The 27,017-nt window shown below is 49.0% G+C and overlaps 1 protein-coding gene across 1 annotated transcript; it reads left to right on the forward strand.

The window, feature by feature from the left end:
- Positions 1 to 5,934: 5,934 nt before the first annotated feature.
- On the forward strand, positions 5,935 to 21,295 carry EIF3D (eukaryotic translation initiation factor 3, subunit D). Its single transcript, XM_006890158.1, has 15 exons — positions 5,935 to 5,963; positions 8,388 to 8,520; positions 8,826 to 8,871; positions 10,837 to 10,973; positions 11,587 to 11,672; positions 12,563 to 12,635; positions 13,824 to 13,936; positions 14,839 to 14,971; positions 15,308 to 15,455; positions 16,644 to 16,774; positions 17,312 to 17,397; positions 17,508 to 17,637; positions 20,190 to 20,332; positions 20,502 to 20,782; positions 21,256 to 21,295. Exons 2-15 carry the CDS (start codon positions 8,398 to 8,400, stop codon positions 21,267 to 21,269), a joined length of 1,644 nt encoding a protein of 547 aa, XP_006890220.1. The 5' UTR covers positions 5,935 to 5,963; positions 8,388 to 8,397; the 3' UTR covers positions 21,270 to 21,295.
- The last annotated feature ends 5,722 nt before the right edge of the window (positions 21,296 to 27,017 follow it).

Genomic DNA, 27,017 nt, shown 5'->3' on the forward strand with positions numbered 1-27,017 from the left:
TTTTTCTGGTGTGTGTGTTCCCCCACCCCCCACCCCCGCCACATGCCTTCCATCCCCTCCTATCTTTTAATCAGAATTCTAACCAAGTAACAGTTTCCAAACTCTATATTCTCTCACTGTTACTGTTATTTTTATGTACTTTTGAGTCAGAATCCACTCACAGCTGACCTTCCAGCAGATTTTCAGAAGTAGTAAATCACACAGGAAGAGATTGCCCATCTTTCACCTGCAGCGTAGCTGATGGATTTGAACCGCCAGAGTCTGAGTTGGCAGCACAATTCTTTATCACTAAGTCACCAGCGCTCCCTCATTATCATCTCTGGACTCATCAGGACCCCACCACCCACACAACCATTCCCTGCTTGGTGCCCACTCCTCTGCTTTGGGCATTTCCTAGCCTTCTTCTCTGTGCCTCCCTTTCTGTGTGTTCTACTCGGTCTGTCCACTACACCCCTCAAACACCTCCATTCTCTAGCAGACTGCTCTCCACCTGGGCAAAGTCATTCCTTCCCTGCTATATTACCTGGTCATCTCCTTTGAGCTGGCTTTAACCATTTCAAGTCTGCTCACAACCTCTTTGGCTCCAGAATTTTATCAGTGCTTCTCCCACTCAGGGTAGAAGCATTGCATTGTTAACCAGACAAGTTGGCAGTTCAAATCTCCCAGGTGCTCTCCCAGAGAAAACTCAGACAAACTACTTCCACAAACATGGACAAGCCTGGCAACACCACGGAGCAGTTCTGCTCTGCCCTCTAAGGTCACTGTGAGTCACAATCAACCAGATGGCAGTGGGCTTGGTTTGTTTCCCACCCCCTCAGGAAGAGTTCCAGGGTCGTTCCAAGATAGTAAGTGATTCAAAGCTAGGCTGCTAACGTAAAGGCTGGAAGTTTGCACATAACCACAGGTGCCTCAGAAGAAACACCTGGCTAGCTCCTTCAAAAAATCAGCCATTGGGAACACACCGGAACCCAACAGTAACTGGTAGACCATGGATTCCCCGCACTCCAGTCCTTTTAAGGGTTCTGGAGGGTGAAGTGGGGTGGGTACACCCTGACAGTGTAAAGAAGGGACATCCCATTGTCATGTGCAGACTGGACAACAAGACAGGCAGAAAAAGTGACAGCAGGGAGTTAGGAGAGAGAACCAATGCAAGGCCTCCCACCCAAGCTTGGGGAACCACAACTGGGAAGGAGACAGAACCCTCCAAACTCATTTTTATCAGGGGGGCGGGGGCAAAGGCTTCTGGGCCAAAATATGGACAAGATGATTCAACTTTAACCCAAGTCACCAAGGGAGGATGCAGCAGATGGCCTGAGAGCCCACAGAGGGAAGAAGAAAAACACCATCAAAGCATGTCAGCAAAAATACATTTCCCTTTATGTTTTAAAATAATGACAATTTATTACTAAAATTAACTGCACCAGAGTTCATTGAATGAGTCCTGGTGCCCTAGAGGGTAAGGTTAATCCAAAGGTGAGGATTGTTGTGTACCATAGAGTCGGAACCACCCCATAGCTGACCCTCCTGCAGGTTTTCAGACAGTTGAGTCGCACGAGAGAAGACTGTCCATCCTTCTTCCACAGATCAGCTGGTGGATTTGCCTTTGGGACTGCAACACAGCTCCTTACCACTAGGAAACCCAAAGGTAGCTGGTTCGAATCCACCCGCTGCTTCACAGGAGACATGAGCAATCGCCTCCCATATGATTTACAGCCTCTGAAAACCTGCCAGAGGATCAGATATGAGTCTGTTGTGACTCAAGGGCACACAACAACGACAATGTTGAAGGAAAGAATCCTGGTGGAACAACAGTTATGTGTTCAGTTGCTAACGAAAAATGGAGCGGTGCAAGCCCACCCTGAGCTGCTGTGGGAGAAACGGCTGGCGATCACTTTAAGACGGCAGCCTGTCATTGCTGTGTGTCATCAAATTGTAACCAACTCATAGCAGACCCTCGAGCTGGTTTTCAGAAGCAGGAAACTGCCCATCCTTCTCCCACAGAGCACCTGGTGGATTTGAACCGCATGCCTTTGGGATTACAGTGCAAGTTCTTACCACTATGCCATAAGGCAGTTCTACCTTGCCTTAAACAGTTGATCTGGCATCAGAATTGACTCCACAGTGCACATGAACAACAAGAGCCTATGCGAATATGTGCCCAGAATGATGTGCTAAATTCATTCTCTCATTTAATTCTCATTAAGCCCCCCCATACATAAACCAACTCAACAAATATGTATTACTAGGCACTGAAGCATATTGCTTTACTAATCAAAAGGGCACACTTCTCTGGCAATTTGACTCGAGCAGTGTCTGCAAAGGAGAAAACTGCCAGTTGGGATTTGCCAGTTGTCCCTTCGCGGAAAAATGTGGCCCTTTCCTCGAAAGATGTACAGCTTTGGAAACCTGAAGGCGTGTCTCCAGGAGATGGAATCTCCTCAGTGGTAGTGGGGTTTATTTAGTTTGGTTTTTGAAGAAGGTTTTGAAGTCAAATAGTCTGTCCATGCTAACCCAACTGGTAAGTGAAAGCTCTAGGTACCTTAGCACACATGCTTGATTTTCACCCTCACAGCATCCCCTTATTTTTATCTACAATTAACAGAAAAAGAAACTGAGGCACAAAGAAAGGAAGCAGCTCAGACCATGGCCTAGCCTAACCTAGATCCCAGCTTTGTCTAGTAATAGGTATGTTGTTGTTGTTGTTGTTGTTGTTGTTGTTAGGCACCATCTAGTTGACTACAGCTCAAAGCAACCCTATGAACAATACATTAGAACTATGACTTAACCTCCACCATTCTATCTCTGATACACTCGAGTCCATTGTTACAGTCCTGCGTCGATATGTACTTTCCAATAAAGAAGACAGACAGGGAGATGAAGCCTAGAAGGCAAGGCAGGAAAGGGTCTGACTTTGAGCAAATCAAATAAGGCAGAATGTTTTCACAAGATTCAGTTTTGAAACTCTCTGGAGATGGAAACAATTCAAGTGCTCATTATCTGAGCAATGGTTAAAGGAACTACGGTAAGTTCACATAGTGGAGTATTACGCAACACTCTATGAACTTTGATAAATGATGATAGTTCTTATAGAAAGGCTTCCAGCCTTTTGTTCATAGGGTCACTATGAGTTGTGCTCAACTTGACCACAATCAACGACAAAGAATGATAAAGAAACACTACTTAACGTGGATGAATCTAAGATGAAATTATGCTAAGTGACCTAAGACAGCTACAAAAGGACATTGTATAAAGGTCCTTATTATAAAAAGAAAGGTTTACACACAGGTAAGATCATTCTTACATGGTTTCCAGGAACTGAAAGGAGAGCAAAAATTAATAGGTGAGTTGAGGGAACAGAAAGGCAATATACAATAATAATAATAATAGATGTCGTAATGCACTAGTTAATCAACCACACATTCTAAAACAAAATAAGTGTGAATGATTGAATCAAAATCCAGTATGTTTTGTAAATTTTCACTCAAATCACAATAAAAAAGTAAAAATAAAAAGCAAGCAACATAAAAGGTCACTAGGAATTGAAACCTATTCGAGGATAGTGAGGGGGCTTTGGAGGGACCGCTTGTTTTGGGGGTTCTGTGTTTTGTTCTGGTCTTAGTCTCTTCCTATAAGTGTCCTGGGGATGTGGTGGTTAAAGCACTCAGCCACTAACCTGAAGGCCTGCAGGTGAAGCCAGGAGATGTTCCACAGGAGAAATACACGGCAACCAGCTTCCACAAAGGTTTAGATCTTTGGGCAGGTCTGTATCCTATAGAATGCCTGTGAGTCAACGCTGACTGTGTCACAGGGTTAGGTTTTCAATTTGTAGTCTCACAAGATTAAGATTTTCAAATTGTTCCAAGGAAGACTCCCAACAGAAACCCCTTAGACTACAGCTGCTGAGAAGATGGACGGCTGCAATGTGCCAGTGGGGCTCAGTCCTTCATCCAGAATCACAGTCGTCAATTCAAACGCCAGTTCCTGAGCTCCAAATTAAATATCTGGAATAACCATCTTTGTGAGACTCAAAATCTGTTTTTAAACTTTTGCTAGGCACCATCCAGTCGACCACCACTCTGAGTGATCCTGTGAATAAAGTTTAGACCCTATGATCTAAACTTTTTCCTATATTGCACCATCTTCATGCTTGAACCCATTTTTACAGTCACTCTGTCAATCCGTCTCGAGGGCCTCCCTCTTTCCCTGTAGTTTTTTAAACTACAGTAACTGTTGCTGTACAATCTTTTGAACATTGTGGATCTGAACACACTGAGAAGAATGGGAATCCCAGAACTCTTAATCTTGCTAATATGGAATCTGCACCTAGACCAACAAGCTGTGGTCTGATTGGAGCAAGACACATGGTTTAAAATCAGGAAGGGTGTGTGTCACAGCTGTATCCTTTCTTTATACCTATTCAATCTGTATGTTGAGCAAATAATTCGTGAAGCTGGACTCTATGATGAAAAACAGCATCAGAATTGAAGGAACACTCAACAACCTGTATTATGCAGATGATACAACTTTACTTCCTGAAGGTGAACAAGATCTGAAACACCTGCTGCAAAAGATCGAGGCCTTCGGTATGGATTACATCTCAACATCAAGGAAAACCACACCTCAGGACCAACAGTCAACATCATGATAGATGGAGAAAGGAATGAACCTGTCAATTATTTCATCTCGCATGAGCCAACAATCAACATCCTTGGCACCAGCAGTCAGGAAATCAAGAGACGTATTGATTTGGCAAGTCTGCTGTCAGGGACCTCTCCAAAATGCTGAAGAGTAATGATGTCGGTTTGAAGACTAAGGTGCACCTGAGTTAGGCCATGATCTTTTCAATCACCTGCTAGGATCAGAGAGCTGGACAATGAATAAGGATGACTGAAGACTTGTTATCTTTGAGTTCTTTTGTGGTCCTGGAGAAGAGTACTGAATATTCCATGGAGCGTCAAAAGAACAAACAGGTATGTCCTGGAAAAAGTGCAGCCAGAGTGCTCCTTGGAGGCAAAGATGGCGAACTTCTTCCCTCATACTTTGTGCATGGTGTTAGAAGCTATTCCTTACAAAGGAGAGAAGACACCCTCAGTGATATGGTTGACAAACTGACTTCAGCAATGGGCTTTAGTGTGTCAGAGATGATTAGGATGGCACAGGACAGGGGAGGGTTCATGTGGGCTGTTCACAAGGTTGCTGTGAAACTTATTCGACTCAATAGTACCTAGTAACAACCCTGACCCAGGTTACCCTTCTTCGGCCTTGGTTTCTCTAAGTTGCTCTTTGCACCGACCAGTCGTAAGAGACCAAAGTTGACCCTCTAACAGGTGTTCAGAAGCTGTACGTCTTTCTCTCGCGGAGCACCTGGTGGATTCGAACCTCCCACCTTTGGGTCGGGAGTTCATCTCCTTAGCGCTAAGCCATCAGAGCTCACTTACCCTATAAGGGGAGGAAGTAAAGATAAACTCTGAATTAGATACTAGTCTCTTCCTTTTGCTGTCAAGAATCAAATCACTGTGTCCGGTTAAAGAGGGCGGGAGCCGCGGGGGCTTATGGGATACAGAGGGCACAAACAGTCCCGTGGAGAATTCTGGGATACAGAGTGGCTGTCAGTCTTTCCCGCCCCTCGGCTGCCAAAGCATGGCCTCCACGTTTCACGGCGCCCTGACGTTACTATAATCACACCTCTTGCGTTTTGGCGTCTCAGCGGCAAATCCCCAAACTCCGCCAAAAGCAGTGACGACTTTCCGGGTTGACGTACGCTTTACGGCTCGCGCGTCCTTCCGCCCATCTCGGCCGCCGTGGGAGAACAATTTACGACAAGCGCTAGTGGTGTTTACGGCGCCGGCTGCTGCGCGCGCATCTTTTTCTTTCTCTTTTTTCCTGCTTCTGAGTGCTGCTGGTGGCTACGATCGTCTGCCCGGATCATCTCCGGCCATCGGGCTCGGCCGAGGCCACTGCAGGTGAGCGGCTTGTTGTGTGATGTCCCGCAGGCTTTCGGAGCCGGTTCGGGCTGGATCCGACCTTCGGGGGTCTACCGGAAGAGACTTTTACGTCTCCGTCTTGCTGCCGCTGCTTCTCAGCTGGGCGGGACGGAAGCCCACTTTAGGGGCCAGCAAGTCCAGATCGCTATTGAGCCTGGACCAGTGGACGATGCCTCTGGCTTCAGTGGAGTTCTGTTCAGTGACGTCAGGGCGTATTTGGTTGTCACTTAACACAGCTGGATCTTAGAGCTGCCTTTTCTGAAGTGCCTGCAAACTTCGTGTCTACCAGTGGATTATTGAGGGTGACAAGTTGAGCAATGATCAGCCCTTGTCCCCTTTTCTTCAAAATAGTTGATTGGGTTGGGGGAGATTGATTTCTTATCGGAAATCCCTCTTCCCACGGTCTTGATTAGATCTGTCTCAGTAATCTAGTCACACAAAACTGGCCAGTACAGCTGTCACTACGTATTTTTCCCCACATGGTTCCATTTCCCCTCTAGTTTCATTCCCCTCACTCCATCTTACACCTTGGAAAAGTGCATGTCGTGTCTTGGGCTTGCTTCCTTCTGGGCCTCTTACTTAACTGTTAAATAAAAAGAGCAAACAGTGTGTTTGGTGACTTGGTTGTGTTGTTAGGGGATGATAAAAGTCCCAGAGTTTCTGGCTGTTCACCAACAGTAACAGCAGGGAGAGAGTGTTGCATTTAAGGCAGGCAGGCCCGGATATCACATCAGCTTTAAACTCATGTGCCAGTCAGCTGTTGGAGTTAGCTTCAGATTTTTGAGCATAATACTGGAAGAAAGATTGTGGCAAAAGCTCTGTCATGATACCTGCACATAGAGCTCGATGGGTATTGTGTGAATTGTTCAGACCATAATCTCTTCCTTCTGTCATATTCCTGTTGCATGGCTTAAATTCAGAATGGGAGGGTGAGGCACCTGGGTTCAATCTCTGTTGCTGTCAACCTAGTGTCATCTCTGTAGGAAGCCCCAGCTCACTATTTTGGACCATGAGGAGAGGCCATCAGCCTTTGCTTTTTTTATTTGCTGTCTAGTTTCCATGAAATACTTGTGTAGTCCATTTCGCCCTGGAAGCCAGTTCTGAGAGAGGAACAGTGTACGGTAAATGTGTGGCTTTTGTTAGAGACTGTCAGACAAGCATATGCTTGGCAATTGCTGGTTTATTTGCTCCTGAGAAGCATTACAGCATCATGAAGACAGACTCTGGAACCAGGCGACCATCGTTCCTAGTTCTCATCAACCAGCATTGAGGCATTTGTTAGTTTGATGAAAGCAGCAATTACACTGGTTCCTCACCTCATAGGATTGGTGCAAGGATTTGAGAATTCATGCAGGGTTAGCACTAAAACCAGTGCCTGGTACCCCTGTTATTGTTGTGTACCCTTGGGTTGGAACCAGGTCACAGCTGACTCTCCAGCAAGTTTTCAAAAGCTGCAAAGCACACTGGGGGAGATTGCTCACCCATCCTTCTCCCATGGAGCAGCTGGTGGATTTGAACTGTCTGTCATTGGGTTAGCAATGTCATTCCATACCACTGAGCCAGGAGAGCCCCCTGGCTCCCATATTTGTGAATATTTGAGGTGTGCTGAGTTTTGCCCTAAGGTTTATGGTGACCCCGACCTCCTGGCAGGTGTTTGGCTTGGTTCTGTAGCCACTTGCTGTACACACAGGATTTGGATTATTGAGAGAAAATTGAGAAAGGAAAGTCAAATTTTTAGACCTGCTTGCAGTCTTTTTCCCTCATCACTATGTGAATAGATGTATTTTGTAACTCTACAGAGTAACTGTTGCATTTGATAAAAGAAGCATTTTCTCACTATGTGAATAGATGTATTTTGTAACTCTAGAGAGTAACTGTGTTGCATTTGATAAAAGAAGCATTTTCGTGGGGGGGTGGTCTGAGATTCTCTCAGTGGTCTTATGTAAACTTTAGCAGTGACTCTATGGACTTGACAGATGAGGAGCTTAGGACTTGGGGACGTATTGACTGCCTGGGTGAAGGGCTTTCTCAGATTCAGAATGTGGTTGTTGCCCTTGAAAGGAGGTTATCAAATATCACATCTGTGAAGCACGGTGATTTTAATTAGCACCGTTATTTTATGTAATAATAAGAAAAACTGCCACTTATGCTGTGACATACTACCAAACATGAGGTACGGCTTCTTTTCAAAGCTGTCACAGAACTAATGACATAGTAGATAAATGTGGTTATCAGTCAAGTGTGTTTTAATCCTTTATTACGTCGTTTGTAAGAAACCAGTACGTCGTTTGTAAGAAAACAGTAGCTCACCAGTTAAGAGTTGCTCTGTGTATGTGTGTGTTTCGTTGGTTTTTGTATTTATCGTTTATATGTCGGTCTATGTACCTTATTTGTATCTTTAAGGTTGTAGAAGATGGCCAAGTTCATGACGCCCGTGATCCAGGACAACCCCTCCGGCTGGGGCCCCTGTGCAGTTCCCGAGCAGTTTCGGGACATGCCCTACCAGCCCTTCAGCAAGGGAGACCGGCTGGGAAAGGTACTGACCCATCAGCAGGATACAGTGTGTTTCAGACCATGGCTGTTGCTTCTCAGGAGTTCCTGTTGGCATTTTAGCCTCCGAAGCATCATTGCTGTGTTCCTTAGGGTGATGCCAACTGAGGAAGATTCTGGCCTGGGAAGTAGTCATGGGGAGAGTGTGGGCTTCCAGAGGCATTATGATCAAGTTCTTCTGCTAGGCCGTCCCACAGTGTCTTCCTTTCACTTTGCCCAGGGTTTCTGGATCAGCAGAAACCTGCCTGGTTGACCTGTACATTCTCTGTCTCTCCTTGTTGCTCTTATTAGGTGGCAGACTGGACGGGTGCCACGTACCAGGATAAGAGATACACCAGTGAGTATTCTTACACTTACAGTCCAAGTAGGGCACTTGGGAGAGTTGTTAATATGCATCTGACAGCTTTCTAGAATGAGAAGGAAATACGGATAATCCTTGTTTTAAAGAGCATGTTCTAGCACTTTTTTTTTTAAGTAGCCTAGAACAGCACATCAGCAGAGAATTGCCGGAAGTCCAGGCTGGGTTTAGAAGGGGTCATGGTACTAGGGATATTGTAGCTGATGTTAGATGGATCTTGGCTGAAAGCAAGGAATACCAGAGGAATGTCTGTCTGTGTTTCATTGACTATGCAAAGGCGTTTGACTGTGTGGATCATAACAAACTGTGGCTGACTCAGAAGAATGGGAATCCCAGAACATTTAATTGTGCTAATGCGAAACCTATACTTGGACCAAGAGGCAGTAGTCAGAACAGAGCAGGGTAACACTGCGTGGTTCAAAATTGGGAAGGATGTACGCCAGGGATGCATCCTGTCTCCGTACCTTTTCAACATGTATGCAGAGCAGATTATCCGGGAGGCTGGGCTTTATGAGGGGAATTGTGGCATCAGGATTGGTGGAAGACCTATTAACAATCTGCGTTATGCAGATGACACAACCCTGCTTGCTGAAACTGAAGAGGACCTCATGCACTTGCTGCGGAGGGTCAAGGACTGCAGCCTTCAGTATGGATTGAGGCTCAATGTCAAGAAGACAAAGATTCTCACGACTGGACCAATTGGCAGCGTCAGGATGGATGGCGAAGAGATTGAGATTGTTCACAGCTTCAGTTTGCTCCGCTCCACAGTCAACACTCTTGGCACCAGCAGTCAGAAAATCAAAAAGCGTATCGCAGTGGGAAAGTCTGCTGTTAGGGACCTCTCTAAAGTTCTCAAGAGCAATGGTGTCTCTCTGGAGACTAAGGTGCGCCTGATATAGGCCATGGTCTTTGCAATCGCCTGTTATGCATCAGAGAGCTGGACAATGACTAGGGAGGACAGAAGGAGAGTGGATGCTTTTGAGCTGTGGTGCTGGAGAATAGTACTGAATTTACCATGGACTGCCAGGAAAACAAACAGATTCATCTTGGAGAGTATTAAACCAAGCAACTCCTTGGAGGCAAGGATTCTAGGGCTTCGTCTGACATACTTTGGACATGTTGCCAAGAGGGACGGGTCCTTGGAGAGGGACATCATGCTTGGAAGGGTTGAGGGACAGCGCAGGAGGGGAAGACCCTCTATGAGATGGATTGATTCGGTGACTGGGATAATTGGGATGGGTGTGTCAGAGGCAGTGCAGTTGGCGCGGGATAGAGCAGGGTTTAGGGCTGTCGTGCATAGGGTCGCTATGAGTCGCTAACGACTCGACGGCACATAACAACAAGTAGCTCCTTGGATTTTGACTTTGAGAAAAAGACTTAAATGGAGATTGAAGCAATTTCACTCTTCTATTGGGGAACTAGGGATGTTTCTCTCACTGTTAGGGGGCCATAATCCATTTAAAAATCTCAGCACATTCCCGTTTTGCATTCCATGGGATCTACTGAATTTTTTTTTAAGCCTGTCAAGAAACCCTAGGCTAATAACCCTAGTTTTAAGATCCCAGTAAGGTACATAAGGTGTTTGGCTTATTTTCCTCTGAGTTAATTAAGATAATGGAAAGTGGCTGTGTAGGGTACCAGCTTAAGATATCTGAGGCCGAGGGTGATAGCAGTGTATGTCCCACTCTGTTAGACATGTCTGCCCTGGGCACCACGTGATGGAAAGGGCAGTGCAGAAGATTCAGGCATGAATCTGCATGTGCATCACATCTTGTTAAAATGCTGGTTCTGATTTGTGAGGTCTGGTGGGGCACGTGTGGGTTTGCATTTCTCACAGGCTCCCAGTCAGTGCTGCAGGTCTGAAAGCCACACTTGCACGAGCAAGGCCATTCGCGATAAAGCCTGGAGGTAGTGGTGTTTACAGACTGTCACTTCTTTCTCCAGACAAGTATTCCTCCCAGTTCGGTGGGGGGAGTCAGTATGCTTATTTCCACGAGGAGGATGAAACTAGCTTCCAGCTGGTGGACACGGCACGCACACAGAAGACAGCCTACCAGCGGAACCGGATGCGGTTCGCACAGGTAGGCCGGGAGTCGGCACAGAACACCTCGGGGCTGTTTGATGGGAGCTTGTGAGTGCTCGGGTGAGGAAAGCCTCCATTCATGGTCCCTTGTGAATCCCTTTCAGCTGTTGGGTGCTTGGACACTGGCTGGTGGTCCTGGCAGATTGTGTTGCGACATTAACTGGTATTGGTGTTGGTAATACACTTCGTTTGGGTTTCTGCTAACCAGCTGCTCAGGCATCAGAACCATCCTGTGCTGACAAAGGACGTTCATTCCAGCGATGGGTCTCACAGATGAGAGGGATATTTGTGCCTGTGGCTTGGCTTAATTGCTGTTTGCAGGTTTTATTGAGTAGTTGGTCCAGCCAGGCTGCATCTAATTATTACATGAGACAAATTCAGCAACGCTAATAAAACCCAGTAACTTCTTGCAGTTAAAAAAAAAACCCAGCTTATAGGGATAGAAGTTGAAACTAATTCCAAAGATTTCTCCCACTAGAATTTGAGATTGTTGACGATTTTAGAGTAAAAGCACAGAAAAAAATGCAAAGCATGAACATTTTGTATCCATTAGCGTTCCCCGTTATAAGCCAGATGCCTCATAACGGAATTCCCCCCCTCCCAATTCCCAGCGTAACCTCCGCAGAGACAAAGATCGACGGAACATGGTACAGTTTAACCTGCAGACGCTGCCCAAGAGTGCCAAGCAAAAGGAGAGGTGAGTCCTGTCCTCCCACAACAGGTTTCTCTTCCCAGGCTGGGTCATTGGGACCATGGATTTTTTTGTTTATGTTGTCATTGGGGGTGGGGGGGTGAGGTTGGTTTGTTGTTGTTTTTTTTTTTAACTCATAAAGCATATTTTAAGCCCTGCATCATTCTCCAAAGGCTCACTCGTGGCAGGTCGAGTAGAGTGGGTTGAGACACGGTGCCTGTGAGCGTGAGCTCTGATGGAAGGCAGGGGCACCTTAACCACGAGAGACCATGTAGTCACCTCGTGTATTCCCAGTGCCACATTGCAGTGGACTCCGCCAAGGTCGGGGTGCCCGTGGGTTGGGGAGAGTACACTTCTAACAGGGAGCTCTGGTGGCCTAGGGCCAATGAATCTGTGCTGCAAACCCAAAGGCACACAGTTTGAGGCCCCCACCTGCTCCACAGAAGGATGGGCAGTCTCCTTCCGTGAGGTGAGCTGCCTCTGAAAACCTACTAGAGGATCACGCAACAATGACACTTGTAACGTCTAAAGAGCACCAGAGAGCTCTGGTGGCCTAGTGGTTAGAAAGCTGTGCTGCAGCCCCAAAGTCACGTGGTTCAACTCCACCAGCTGCTGCACAGGAGATGGATGGGCATTCTCCTCCTATGCGATTTACTGTCTCTGAGAACCCACGGGAGGGTCAGCTGTGGGTCAGTTCCAGCTTGACAGCATACAGCAGCACCACACTTGACCTCTGTGCGCTGTACCCTGTTGGACTATTCCTTCTTCCTAAGGCCCATCTTCTGTCATTCAGAGAAGATGTTGTGGTGAGGTTTGCCCAAGAGAATGGCATCTCCAGCCTGTGGAGAAAGCTATGAGCTGAAAGACCTGATCCGAGACATTTCCTGTCTTTGCAGAGAACGCATACGACTGCAGAAGAAATTCCAGAAGCAGTTTGGAGTGCGGCAAAAATGGGACCAGAAATCACAGGTATTACCGGCCGTACCAGAACTCTGCCTAGAATTCCACTTGTTTTCATCCCAACTTTATTGAGCGGGAGCTCAGGTCGTAAGGAGTTGCACTGCTGGCCCAAAGGTGGTGTCTCTGGTGGTTCAAATCCACCAGCAGCTTCCTAGGAAACGATGGGCAGTTTCCTCTTCTCGTGCTGTTCACACGCTCTGGATACCTGCTAGAGGATTAACTATGAGTTGGTTTCAACTTAATGGCAGTGAGTTTAAGTTTTTTGCACTTTCTTAAAATAAAAAGCTACATGCCATACAGTTGACCCATTTAAAGTACACAGTCCGCTGATCACAGTACTTGAAGAGGTGAACAACCATTGCCTCTCCTGACGTCATCACATCGTCACCATCCTAGAAGGAGATGCTGTGAATTTTTTTTTTTTGAGAGCTGCTCTGCCTCCCCCTCAGCCTCAGCCATGACTGGTCTCCTTTTTGTCTCTGGATTTGCCTGTTCTGACAGTTGTTACAGATGGAGTCCTACAACCTGTGGTCTTGGTGACGCAGTTCTTTCCCGTAGCAGATGTCTTCAGAGTCCACGCGTATTAGCACAGGCGTCCACAAGTGTTTCTGTTGGTGGCTGACGGATACTCCATTCTCTAGGCATATATGTTATTTATCCGTTCGCCGAGTGATGGACATTTGAATTGTTTCCAGTCTCTGGTATTAATGAGCAGTGCTGCTGTAAATGTTCACGTGCTCCAACCCCACGAACATTGGACTGGGGACATAGTGGTACGGGACAGCAGCTCCCGCGCGCCTCCTCTCTGACTGACCTGCTTCTCCTCTCCCTTACTGCCTTCAAAGCTTATCCCTGGACAGCTGTTGCCCTTGAGATCCTAATGCTGCTGACGAGGGAGTGTGTTCCTCCCTGTGGTTGTGGGTCACCACACAGACCTGTCTGTCGTTTAGCTGAAGGTTGAGTCATGAGGGCGGTTTCCATTCCAGGCCTGCCTTTTGTTTTCTAAGAATCAAAGGCTTCTAAAACAGCCAGCACGCCATAAATGTTCAGTATGTTGGCAGGGCTGGAGGCAGGTGGGCCGGAAGCCCTTCTCCATCCTCAGTCTCTGCTCTCTTTGCTCTTGCACTGCCTCTAGTCTGATTTGTTCTGTGTGGTCTTCTGAGCCAACTGTAACGTTTTCACTCCTGTTCGCTACAGAAACCCCGCGATTCATCAGTTGAAGTCCGCAGCGACTGGGAGGTCAAAGAGGAGATGGACTTTCCTCAGTTGATGAAGATGCGCTACTTGGAGGTCTCCGAGCCCCAGGACATGTAAGCAGCACCTCGTAAAACCTTTCACCGTTCTCCAGGGTTGGGGGCCAACTGGGAAAGAGGAAGCCCAAGTATTTCCAAAATACTCTTTGCAGTTCTGGTGGTCTAGTGGTAAGGAGCTGTCCACTAATCCAGAGGCAGACAGTTCAAATCCCCCAGCTGCTTTGTGGAGAAAGGATGGGCGATCTCCTTGTATGTGCTTTACAGCACCTAAAAGCCCACTTAGAAGGTCAGCAGTGGGTCGGTTCCAACGCGACAGCACAAAACAACATTTCCAGAAAGAATGTGAAGCCACTTTTACATGAGCGGTCTTAGACAATGTTTATCCTTGAGAAACTGGGTTAGTTCACTCAGCATAATGCTCTCCAGTCCCTCCCAAGTTATGTAATAATTTACAAAATTTTTGCTCCTGCATGCTGCATAGTATTCCATTATGTGAATGTACCATAATTTCTCAGTCCATTTGTTGGTGGTTGGACATTTGGGCTGTTTCCATGTTCTTATGATGGTAAATAACACTGCCGTGAACACTGGTGTGCAAAGCTCAGTTTGTGCCTCAGTTCTCATATTCTCAGGGTATATCCAAGAAGCGGAATAGCTGGGTCATCCAGAGTTTCTATGTTCGCATTGTGGAGGACCTGCAGTGAGTTGGTTTTGACTCAGTGGGATTGAGTTGAGTTGATATGTTAAAGTTCTGCATGTAGGCATTTGTGTACTCAGGCTGCACATTAGAGTCCCCTGAAGAGCTTTAGAAAGTTCAGGATGCCCCGATCTGGGGTGGCCCCACAGCAGGGCATCATCCCGCTTCCTTCCCGGCTCTGACGCGGGGCCCGGGCTGAGAACAAGGGTCCTGCCAGGTTTTCTGCCTCCTCACTTAGCAGCCTCACCCGCTTTCCCCTCAGCGAGTGCTGCGGGGCCCTGGAGTACTACGACAAAGCCTTTGACCGCATCACCACGAGGAACGAGAAGCTGCTGAGGAGTATCAAGCGCATCTTCCACACCGTCACCACCACGGACGACCCTGTCATCAGAAAGGTACCTGCCCGCCAGCCCCCTCCACTTTTTGGGACCACCACAAGCTTCTGTGGTGGTGGTCAGAAAGAACAGCGATCCACATTGATCATTTGGGCTTTATATCTTGGCATTGGGTGAAAATAAGGCACTTTGCAGTTGGGCCTCGAGTGTAGTGTCCAGGAGAGCTGGTCTCGGATTGTAACCCAGCCGCCCGCCAGCTTCTCTGCCCTGGCACCTCCCTGAACGTACTTACGTGCACTTTGTTCCTGAGGAACGTGCGCACACAGGAGTCCTCTCCCTCTGAATGGCAGTTAGCCAGCAGGCCCTCCGACCACCTCTGTCTCGTCCTCCTTGCAGCTGGCCAAAACTCAGGGGAATGTGTTTGCCACCGATGCCATTCTGGCCACGCTGATGAGCTGCACCCGCTCGGTGTACTCCTGGGATATCGTCGTGCAGAGAGTCGGCTCCAAGCTCTTCTTTGACAAGCGAGACAACTCCGACTTTGGTAAGAAGCCCAGGTGGGAATACACAAAACCACACCAGCTGTTGTCCATCTCGGCTCCTGAGACCCCCTAGGACGGAGGAGAAGTGCCTCAGAGGTTCCAGGAAGCAGGCTGCCACACCTCCGTGCCACAGAGCAGCTGATGGGTTAGAAGCCCTGTGCCAGCAGGGCTCTTTGGGACATACAGTGAGAGTGGATGGACATTTGTGTTGGTTTAGAGCAGAGTTCCAAAAGAACCAGTAGGAAGTGGTCGGTTCCCACCAGTGTGGACAGCAGTGTTCAGAGCCCTCCCTGCCCTGGCGTACATGTGAAGAATTGCCTGTCCCTCTGGTGCTTCCTCAGCTCCGCGCACTGTGCTCCCAGACAGTGCTCAGGGGAATGGCACCTCTGGATTTTTGCCGTAATATAAACTAAGTGCGTGTGCAGTTTCCCCTTATAAATACTGTAAAGTAGGGAGATTGATCATATAATTAAGTGGGGAGGGGAATCCTCGGTTTGAACGCTGATGGCAGAACACAGGAGGCACAGCCAGGCCAGTGCTAGGTGAGTAAGGGCCATTTGGGAACAGAGTCTAGGCTCTGAGTGCCATGAGCCCTGGGAACAAGCGGTGGCTCAGTGCTCCACTGCCTGTGCTAATCCAGGGTCCTTGGTTCACACCTACCAGCTGACCACAAGGAAAGGATGTCTGTGCTTCTGTAAAGATTAACGGCCTCAGAGACCCCACAGGCTGTTCTGTCCTTCCACTGGATGGCTATGGGAGGAACAGACTCCGGGGTGAGGGGTTACACGTGCACGCACGCGAAAATCGATCCAAACAGAACAGCAAAGCAAAGGGAACAATTACATTCCCAGCCCCAGGCCCTTCTCTGAAGTCTGAGGCTTTTGCAGCTTATACGCAGCTTACAAAGGTCCTTTGTAACCCGGTGATGAAAGATATAACAGGAAAAAAATCAAACCCTCACCCCCAGAGTCTGGAAAGATTACAAAAGGAGTCTCTTACTATCCAATTGGATGTTACTTAATGTTAGCTAGTACCTGAAATTGTCCAGGAACCCCACACTTGGGAGGCCCGCGTTAGTAGCTGGGGGTGGGTGTCTGTGGGGGCTTGTGTCCTGGATCTTGCCAACTCTCCATGCATGGCATTGGTGGCTCTGGGTCACGTGGATGGTAACCATGCGACCACTTTTGCAGACCTCCTGACAGTGAGTGAGACAGCCAACGAGCCCCCTCAGGACGAAGGCAATTCCTTCAACTCGCCACGCAACCTCGCCATGGAAGCCACCTACATCAACCACAACTTCTCCCAGCAGTGCCTCAGGATGGTGAGGAGTGGGGCGGGCGCGTCCTCGTCACTGGCTCAGCTGCCACTCAGTCACTTTGTGCGGCCCTCCTGGGGTGTGGGCTTGAGTAGGACGGGGGTCCAAGCTGGACCTTCGAGCAGAGATTGCCTGCCTCCAGGCACTGGGTGTACGGTTCTTTTCTATAAAATTAGAATGCTGGTAACACTTCTTCCAGATATTGAGAGTGTCTTCTTTAGCATTGGGCTGCTAACCAAACAGTTGGCAGTTCATATCCACCCTCCACTTTCTTCAGGGGGCCGTCTTCTTAAAGACTGACAGCTGTGGTGTCTCTGGGGCCGTTTTATCTGGCCTGTAGCAAGTTCCTGTCCTTACCAAGCTTTGTTGGGGTTAAAGGGGAAAACCACCCTCATAAAATCAGTGTGTTGGGTCAGCTGGTGCCTGGTGCTGGGGAGAAAAGGAAGGAAGCCTGGCAGCTGGAAAAGGCAGAAGATTGCTGGTTTGGGGTGACCTTGGCCACAAGGTTAGACTGTCTTCTGACACCTCTGGTGTTGTTTGTAGGGAAAGGAACGATACAACTTCCCCAATCCAAACCCATTTGTGGAGGATGACATGGATAAGAACGAAATTGCCTCTGTGGCTTATCGGTATGTCACCTCTGGCCGGGAGCTCCCAGAGGGTGGTGACCAGACGGGCACAGACCCCATCCTGTCTGGGATGGAGGATCTCGGGAGACCAGTGAATTTCTCTCTCACAGTTACCGGAGGTGGAAGCTTGGTGACGACATTGACCTGATTGTCCGCTGTGAGCATGATGGTGTCATGACCGGGGCCAACGGAGAGGTGTCCTTCATCAACATCAAGACCCTCAACGAGTGGGATTCCCGGGTGAGGCACAGCCTCCTCGCCTTCCCCAGTACTCCGGCTCTGTCTCCTGTCCTGTTTGTGGTCGCTCAGTCTGTCTTTTCTGAGCTTGCCTGTTCTCTCCACCCAGTTCCTTGCTCTGGGTAGAAATATGTGTGGGAGTGTATCAGTCGAACATCAGTCAAGTTCTAAGAACTCTGCTTATTCTGCACACACAAGTCAGTAGCTACCTTCGCCCAGTACTTTGTCCTTTTTGCTCCGTCCTGACAGCCTGTTGGCTTCTGCTGTCTGTGGCCTCTGCCTTTGGTCTCTCCTTATTATCTGGGGTGGCTGGTTTCCTGTAAGCCTAGCTGCTCTTCCTCTGACCTGTTCATTCATTTACTCCAGCCACTGCCTTCCGATTCCTCCTCCACATACAGAACCCGAGTTCTCAGATCTAGCACAGAGTCGACACTTACAGGCACTTCAGAGAAAGGTGCCTCCTCATTTTTCCTCCTCTTCCATGAGGCTAGCGCTCCCTGATTCAGGGGCTGTGACTCTCTCTCTGAGGTTTGTTTCTGGGCTCTGTGTGCATGTGAGGTGGGTGACAATGCTCCTGGGTGTTGCTGTGGGGGATAAAAGACGGCAGGGGGCAGGGCTCGGCGGGAAGGACAGCAGTGATGCTCAGCGTGTGTCCATTCTGATGAGCTGGTATGTGGAGGGCCTGCCCCTCCTCTGTCTGCTACCCACAGTCAGGCTCCGACTCTCACCCTCAGGTGCCCCTTGCCCTGTCAGCCACTGAAGGAGCACGCTGGTGGGTTTGCCAGGTCCTTGACCCTGGGCCTTGGGCTTCCTGCCACGGCCCCGTGTATCATCCCGCATTGCTATGTGGGTAGCTCAGCCCTGATGAAGCAGTATTACGTCATGATTGGCTTCAATGTCTGTCTGCCCCTTCACTTTTTTTTCTTGGTCTCCCTCCTTTTTCACCCTCTCTGAAGGCTTTACCAAGGATTCTTTTTCTCGTAACTGTTTACGTTTTTCTTTTCATAACTTTCTATTTTTAAAGAGCCATATATTCATTCTCTTTAGCTCCATAACAACACTCCGTTACACCTTAAAATAGCGCCTGTATATGCACTCACACTGTGGAGGTCAGAAATCTAGCATGACATGGCTGAGTTCTCTGCTCAGAGTAAACACGTGGCCGAAAGCAAGGTGTCGGTGGACCTGAGTTCTCGTCTGGCAGATATTGGCTTCAAGCTCATTCTGGTTACAGAATGGAAGTCCCTGCGGTCGTGGAACATGATGCCCATGCTGTCCATGAGCCTCCGTTCCCAGAGGCCTCCCACGTTCCTTTCCATGGGGCTCCTCCATGTTCAAGTGCAGGTCAGGGCTTTCTCATGGAAAGAATTTTCTCTGTGGATTTCTCTGTCTCTGATCGCTCCACCCAGATCTCAGAGCCTCGTGATCAGGTCGAGCGCGCCTGGATAGTCTCGTCTTCAGGCTAAAGTTGGACCGTGCCGCATCTGCCATTAACAGCAGTTGTATCATGGACGTGCTTTCTCACCAGACGTACACTGCATCCCTGATGAAAGGGAGATACTGCAGGGATAACGGTCTCAGAATCCACCTTACCTCAAACCATGAACTTTGTTTTTTTAAAAAAAAATCACTTATAAAATCTTTTCTTCTAGCTGGCCTCACCTTCTTTTTTCCCTCTCACCAGAATCCCTTCCTCTCCCAGCATCCTCGTTTTTGCTGTTGCCTCTGACGTGGCCACCCATCAGTTCTGTCTTGGTCCCGCCCACCTAAGGCCAGAGCTTGGGTAGCTCCGTTCGTCTGTTCTGCACACATACTTTGCTGCTGGACACTGTCTGCTTTCCATTGTGGCTCCCACTGGTTAGGACCTTCTTTGTTAAGCCTTCCTGCGTTTGTCTCCTAACCGAGCCCTGGAACTACTGCCCTTCTCCCATTCACTTTATCTGCCAGTCATCCAAACACTGTCTCAGCGCACAGAGTGCCGGGCGAGCCTGAGGAGGCCACCACACTCACGGGATCCCCACAGCGCGTTTCAGATTCTCACTGCTGGCTCTCAGAAGGCTGTTCTCGAGTTCTCTGTCCCTAACTCCTTGCTAAAAGGAACTGTTAGTATATCCTAAAGCTGTCCTCAACTAAAAACTGGGACGCTCTGCCGTATGACATTGAGCCAGTCACTTCATTTCCTCATGTGTGGGTGAGGTGGCTGGAAAGGATGCTGTCTGCTTGTCTGCATGGAGATCACATCAGGCTCTGGGCTCCTGGCCTCTGCCCCCGGCTCCTGCTAACCTAGTCTGTCCCCCACCACACTCCTCCAGTCAGGACCATCTGTAGCTCTCGCCAGTCTTTTCCACCTAGATTAATATTAGGCTTCTTCTCTGCATCCCTTCCCCACTTCCCAACACACTTCCCCTTGCCAGGGGCGTGCTCTTCTTTAAAGGGGGGGGGGAGGGAATGTGTGTGTGTGAGAGAGAATTGGTTGCTCATGTCTGACTTACGCACACACCTGCAGGCTAGTGCATCCCCTGCCTTCCCTCCCATAACGGCTGGTTCTCCTACAGCACTGTAACGGCGTGGACTGGCGTCAGAAGCTGGACTCGCAGAGAGGGGCCGTCATTGCCACGGAACTGAAGAACAACAGCTACAAGCTGGCCCGGTGGACCTGCTGTGCTTTGCTGGCCGGGTCTGAGTACCTCAAGCTTGGGTGAGGCTTCGTTCCTACACAGAGAGGAGGGGTCCGTGTGGGAACATGGAGCCTGGCTTTTTCCTTAAGCATCAGATCAGGTGTCACAGCCCTGATTTCTGACCGTAAGCCTGACTGTCTCAATGCCAGCCTGCCCCACCACCGACATCCCTTTTTACCCCTCCCTCAGCTACGTGTCCCGGTACCACGTGAAAGACTCCTCACGCCACGTGATCCTGGGCACCCAGCAGTTCAAGCCCAATGAGTTCGCCAGCCAGATCAACCTGAGCGTGGAGAACGCCTGGGGCATCCTGCGCTGCGTCATTGACATCTGCATGAAACTGGAGGAGGGCAAGTACCTCATCCTCAAGGACCCCAACAAGCAGGTCATCCGGGTCTACAGCCTGCCAGACGGCACCTTCAGCTCCGACGAGGACGATGAGGAGGAAGAGGAGGAAGAGGAAGAAGAAGGTGGGTAGCAAGCCTCTGTGACACCTCTAGGGATCGGTGGCTCGCCCAGGAGCATGCTCCGTAGCCTTCGTCATCTTCAGCCTTGAGTTTGTTTGTGTTCCCAGACTAGCATTTCCACCAGCTCTGCTTCAGGGGCTTTAGATCATGCGGGGACTTGGGGAGGGGAGAGGGCTTTTTGGCAGGTGTCGAGAGTGAGGAAGAAACTTCTGGACAAGGGCAGAGAAAGTCCTTGATGAGCAGCCTGCATTGTGAAGGCAGAGTTCTGCTCTGGGGTCTGCATAGATGGGCGGCTCAGCCGTCCCTGCTTCCTCAGCTGAAGACTGAGGGCGATCCGCACACAGAGAGGACCAGGAAGGCTTCACTCCCGAGCAGAGTTAACATCCCGGACCGGAGCTTCAGGGAGGCGGGAACATCTCACACGAAGTGGCTCGTTTCTCAAACATTGGGGTTTGTCTTTTGTTTTTGTCTTTCAGAGGAAGAAGCTTAAAAGATGGTGATGTGGACCTGGAGCTTTAAGTCCACTGAAGCCTAGAAGAGCCTTTGATGCTCCGAGGGATATTTTGCCTCCCTCTCTGCTCTCTGAAATTTGACAGAGGAATAAAGTCTTCATCAGTACCGTGTCTTCCGTTCACTGTCTGCCCAGACAGCGCTTCCTCTCCCCCGTCTCCCCCCGTACCCACGGTGAGAGAGTGGTTGCTGTCTGGACTTCATGAACTTGCTCTTGAGCATGGCTTTTGTTTTGCTTTTCTTTCCCTTCGTCCTGGAGAGTGATTGTCCTAGAATTTTTTGTTCTTGGAACCCTCTGAAAGGCTTATTTCATAGCCAGCATTGTTCCACATGAGGTACATATCTCCACAAAGATGAGCACCTGCTGGCTGCGGCAGCCCCAGCTGCTGCCCTCTGACATCTCTCTGTGCCAATGCAGAGGTGGTGAGAGAGGCAGCAGGGTGACCCTGGAGGGCCGACTTCGGGAACCCCAGCTGCTGCCCTCTGACATCTCACGGTGCCAACGCAGAGGTGGTGAGAGAGGCAGCAGGGTGACCCTGGAGGGCCGACTGCGGGAACCCCAGCTACTGCCCTCTGACATCTCACGGTGCCAACGCAGAGGTGGTGAGAGAGGCAGCAGGGTGACCCTGGAGGGCCGACTGCGGGAGCCCAACCTGCTGCCCTCTGACATCTCGCTGTGCCGACGCAGAGGTGGTGAGAGAGGCAGCAGGGTGACCCTGGAGGGCCAACTGCGGGAACCCCAGCTGCTGCCCTCTGACATCTCACTGTGCCGACACAGAGGTGGTGAGAGAGGCAGCAGGTTGACCCTGGAGCGCCGACGGGAGCCGCTCGAGAAAAGGCCGTCTCGGATTTTGATGGCTGTTCAGGGCAAGGTTGTAAATTGTTCTCAAGCTTGGCTTGGACTGGTGACAGAATCTCAAGCCAGCAGCCACAAAGCAGTGTGACATCGGTGCTATAGATGTCTCTAGACCACATGAACTTTAATAAGTTGGTAGTTTTCTGCTCTTGAGATTATTCATGAAGGATGTACTCTACCAGATACCACAGTTAAGCTTTCTGTATCTCATCTGTGCCTCTTCAGATACTAGATAGGATACCACTGTACAGATGAGACATGGGCTCAGCCTGTCAGTGGCATTCCTACAGTTTTGATCAAAGTTATTTCTCAAAAAGCTCAAAATGTTTTGGACTAAGTCAAAGCCTAAAATGGTTTCGTGTGGGTAAAAGCAAGAGTGATGCTCCCTGGGGTTTCAGGATTGGGCCATCAGGACTCACCAGGCTGCCCTCAGCTGACCTATGACCCAGCCCTGTGGCCTTACCTGGAATGAGGACAACAAAACAATGTTTCCAAGCTTGTTCTCCAAACACCATTTTGTCCGGCTGCCTTTCTCTGTTCTGTCCCCTGCTTTTAACTGACCTACACGGAGCTGTTGAATAAGGACAAAAGAAGAATTGATGCCTTTGATCTGTGGTGTTGGAGAAGAGTATCCCATGAACTTCCAAAAGAACAAGCACGTCTTGAGAAAGGTACAGCCAGAGTGCTCTTTGGAGGTAAAGATGATAAAACACCATTTCATACACTGGACGTGTTGCTAGGAGAGGCTATTCTTGGGAAGGGAAACACTTAGAAAGGTGGAGGGTGGGTGAAAGGAAGACCAGGTGGACTGAAAGTGACTGCTGCAATGGGGTCAAATAATTAGGATGGCACAGAATAGATAGGACATGGTTCAGAGCTGTTGTTCACAGGGTCTCTGTGGGTCATACTTGACAGCCTCTAACATCTTGGGGCCAAGTCCAGTACTAAAAACAGCTGGACTCAACCTTCAGTAACATCTAGTGCCCAGGGTACAGGCTAGGCTCCAGGCCTTCCCCACCTAGTGAGGCCTGCCTGCCTCAATAAGTGGTACTGTTGAATGTTCTCAATCTTCACAACCACAAAGGAGTCATCACTGCCTCAGTACAAGAGGTTCAATTTGGTAAGGAATTTTTTGCCTCAGCCTCTGGTTCCCATGTTTATTAAATGCTTATCCGCTGTCCTTCATGCAAGCTGAGAGTAAACTTCAAGATCAGGGACTCAGAAAGCTCTCTGCTGCCAGAGCACCTCATCCTGAGAAGAAAGATGATAGAGGGGATTCCCTAGGGAGACACTTTGGCCTGAAGCCAGGGAAGGCTTTCCTACAGTTAAGGACCAGGCTATACTTACTGACCAGAAGAACTAACTGCAGAGCTGAAAGCCAGAGTTCTTCCCACAAGGACCTTCAGCACCAACACACTGGTCTACTTAGTGTCACTTAAGAGGTCCTGCAGTTACCTAGTAAGACTTCTGCCCTTGTGTTAAGTAGGGTAAACATTCCATCTCTGGGAAGCCACTCTTGATCACCCACCCAGCCTCTCTTAACACTCCCTCACGTTCTTCACCTTGACTCCACACTTCTACCAGAGCCTGTGCTGTGTGTGAGCTTTATGCTGGCTGCTTCGTTTAAATGTTGCACAAAAATCCATAACGGGAGTCAGTTCTAACTTCACATAAGATGTGATGAGATTCGTAAGAGATCATGCCATAAAAAAGTGTCATTCTACTAGTGTCTCCTCCTGAATTGTGTGATCTTAAGCAAATCACTTAACTCCCCAAATTTCCATAACATGAAACCAACATTACCCTTGAATTAAGACCAACTCATAGTTAGCCCTCCAGAAGAAGAGCTGCCCATCTTTCTCCCAGGGAGCAGATGGAAACCACCTCCCTTTGGGTTGGCAGTGCAACTCCTTACCACTAAGCTGCCACAGCTCCCTATAAATTATTAGTAAACAATGCATTAATTATCCATAGCAAATGATTTGTAATGGGTATAGCTTTCCAGGGCTTGTTCACCTTGGTTCTCAATCCTCTAGGTCACTACAAATTGAGAAAAGGAAGAAAAGACCAAAATGAATGTCTGGAAATTGCCCTAGAGTGACAAGAAGCCAAAACAAATGGAAGACATGCCAAAGGCAGAGATGAACAGTAGAATTCAAAGGGCCACCCAATAAGACAAAGCAAAATATAAAGGAATGTGCATAAGAGTTGGAGAATAAAAATGGAAGAACTTGCTTGGCATTTCTAAAGTTGAAAGAACTGAAAAATTTCAAGGCATGAGTTGCAACTATGAGGAACAGTAAGGGCAAAATTTTGAATGATCCAGGAAGCATCAAAAGGATAGAATACATAGAGTCACTATGCCAAAAAGAATTGGTTGGCACTGAAAATTTTCAGGAAGTACTAAATAAGAGTGAGTTTGTAATGAAGGAAGGAGATCTAGCTGCACTGAAAGCATTGGCAAAAGGAGGCACCAGGAACTGCATGGTTTAAAATCAGGTGTATGTCAGGGTTGCATCCTTTCTCCATATCTACTCTCTATCCTGAACAAATCATTCTAGAAGCTGGATTCTAAAGAAAAATATGGCATCAGGATCAGAGGAAAATTCCTCAACCTGCATTAGGCAGATAACATAACCTTGTTTGCTGAAAGTGAGGAAGACTTGAAGTACTTGCTGCAAAAGATCAAAACCTTCAGGGAGCTCTGGTGGCCTAGTGGCAAGAAGCTGCTCTGCAATCCCAGAGGTAGGCAGTTTGAATCCACCAGATGCTCTGCTGGAGAAAGATGGGCAATCTCCTCCTGTACCAGTCACATCTGATTTGATGGTACACACAAAAAAAATAATAAAATTTAAAAAAAATCAATAGATATGGCATCTTCAATAGAGATTGCATCTCAACAAGACAAAAATTCTTAACACTGCAAAAATTCTTAACACTGAACCAGTATGCAGCATCATGATAGATTAGAAAAGACTGAAATTGTCAACAATTTCATCTTACTTGGATTCACAATCAATATCCTTGATACTAGCAGTCTGGAGATCAGATGTATTGCATTAGGCAAGTCCACTGTCCAAGCAAGGATGTGAGTTTGAAGACTAAGGTGTAAGGTATGCCTGATTCAGGCCACAATCTTTCCAATCATTTTTTTATGCATCTGAGAGCCAAACAATGAATAAAGATGACAGAAGAAATGATGTCTTTGAGTTGTGCTGTTGGAGAAGAGTGCTGAATATCCCATGGACTGTCAAAAGAATAAACATTTTTGTCTGGGGGAAAGCGCAGCCAGAACGCACCCTGGAGGCAAAGATGGCCAAGCTTCATCTCATACTTTGGGCATGTTGTTAGGAGAAGCTTTCAACAAGATGGACTGACACGGTGCAGCAATGGGCTCAAGTATGTGAGATGTGAGGATGTCACAGGATAGGACAGGGTTCAGCTCTGTTCAGTGTCATTATGGATTCCACTGTACCTAATGACAACCTCCAGCCTGCTAAGAGGGTTTAACCAGTGTACACGTGCTATGCACTGATGAACACTGAACAAGGTACACAGGAGCTTAATAGTATCTGTGGTAACTTTACAGGGGGTTCGTGACATCTTTGATATGGTGCGGGGGGGGGGGGAGGTGAAATTGTGCACTGCGGACTAATGGGAAGGTGCAACTGTACTCTAATGTGCCTTGTTTATTGGGATGGTCCAAATAAGCAAGATATTCTTATTACATCTTGCCTTGTTGGGTACCTTGTTTATTAGATGGGTCTTGGATTACATTATAGTTAGTTATAAGAGAATTCCAAAAATGCCATCCCTCACACGTGGAGATACACAGTTTAAAAAGCAGAGTCTGGAGGGAGGGATGAAAATGTGCAACAATGAATAAATGCATTTTAAAAAAAGAGAAAAAGCACAGCCCGCGCCGCGCCCTAACCTGCCCTGCAGCCCGCAAACGATCCGCACGCAGCACGTGCGCCCCGCCCTCACCTGCCCTGCAGCCCTGCAAACCACCCGGGCGCAGCACGTGCGCACCCCCCTCGCCGCAGCCGAGCCCGCGGCCGCCCATCCCGTCCCGGCGTGCCGCGCGCCGGGCACGTGACCCCGCCCCCTGTCCCTGGGTGGGCGGGGCCGGGGCCGCGGCTCCTGAGCGAGGCTCGCTCAGCCTCAATTGACAGCGGGGCTGCCTGCGGAGCGGCTGGGAGGTTCGAACACTCCGCTGGGGGGTGGAGCCCGGGCGGGCTAAGGGGCGGGGGCTGTGGGCGCAGCGACTGCGCACGCGTGCGGTGCTGGCGCCGGGAGGGGGAGCGAGAGAGCATTAGGCGCGCGCGCGGGCGGGAGGGCGGCCTCGCGCCGCGTGGCGGCAGGTGTGCTGGGGGCACCTCCATCACGTGTCCGGAGAGGGTGGGCGCTCGGAACCTGGAAGGGGGCGGAGCCCTCCTGCAGGCCACACCTCCTCGGGGGGCCCAGCCAGCTGGTGGGGGCGTGGCCAGAGAGAATCCTACCCCTCGAGGCTCTAGCTGGAGGGGGGTCCCCAGAGAGTGCTGGATACCACTCAAATTAGGAGGGATTGGGGGCTCCACAGCCTCCTCCAGGATCGAAGCACCCAGGAGATTACTATGGCAATAAGAAGTGAGCTGGAGCTCATGGGGAAAAGAGACCGAGGAGATGGAGAGGTGCAGGACTCCTGGGGGGGAGCCCCATGTGCCAGCTGGGAACGATGGAGGTGAAGCAAGTGTGCGCAAAGGTTCTTAGTTCTAGACCTGTCTCAACCCCAGGTTCCTCTGTGGCCTCGGACGAGTTCCTGCCTCTCTCTGGGCCTCTTCATCTCCTGGGCAGTGGGTGATCCTGGCCTCCCCTCTGGTCTGCTGCAGG

The sequence above is a fragment of the Elephantulus edwardii genome, unplaced genomic scaffold (genome assembly GCF_000299155.1).
Source record: "Elephantulus edwardii isolate Elephantulus edwardi_28Jun2011 unplaced genomic scaffold, EleEdw1.0 scaffold00086, whole genome shotgun sequence".
Taxonomy (NCBI): domain Eukaryota; kingdom Metazoa; phylum Chordata; class Mammalia; order Macroscelidea; family Macroscelididae; genus Elephantulus; species Elephantulus edwardii.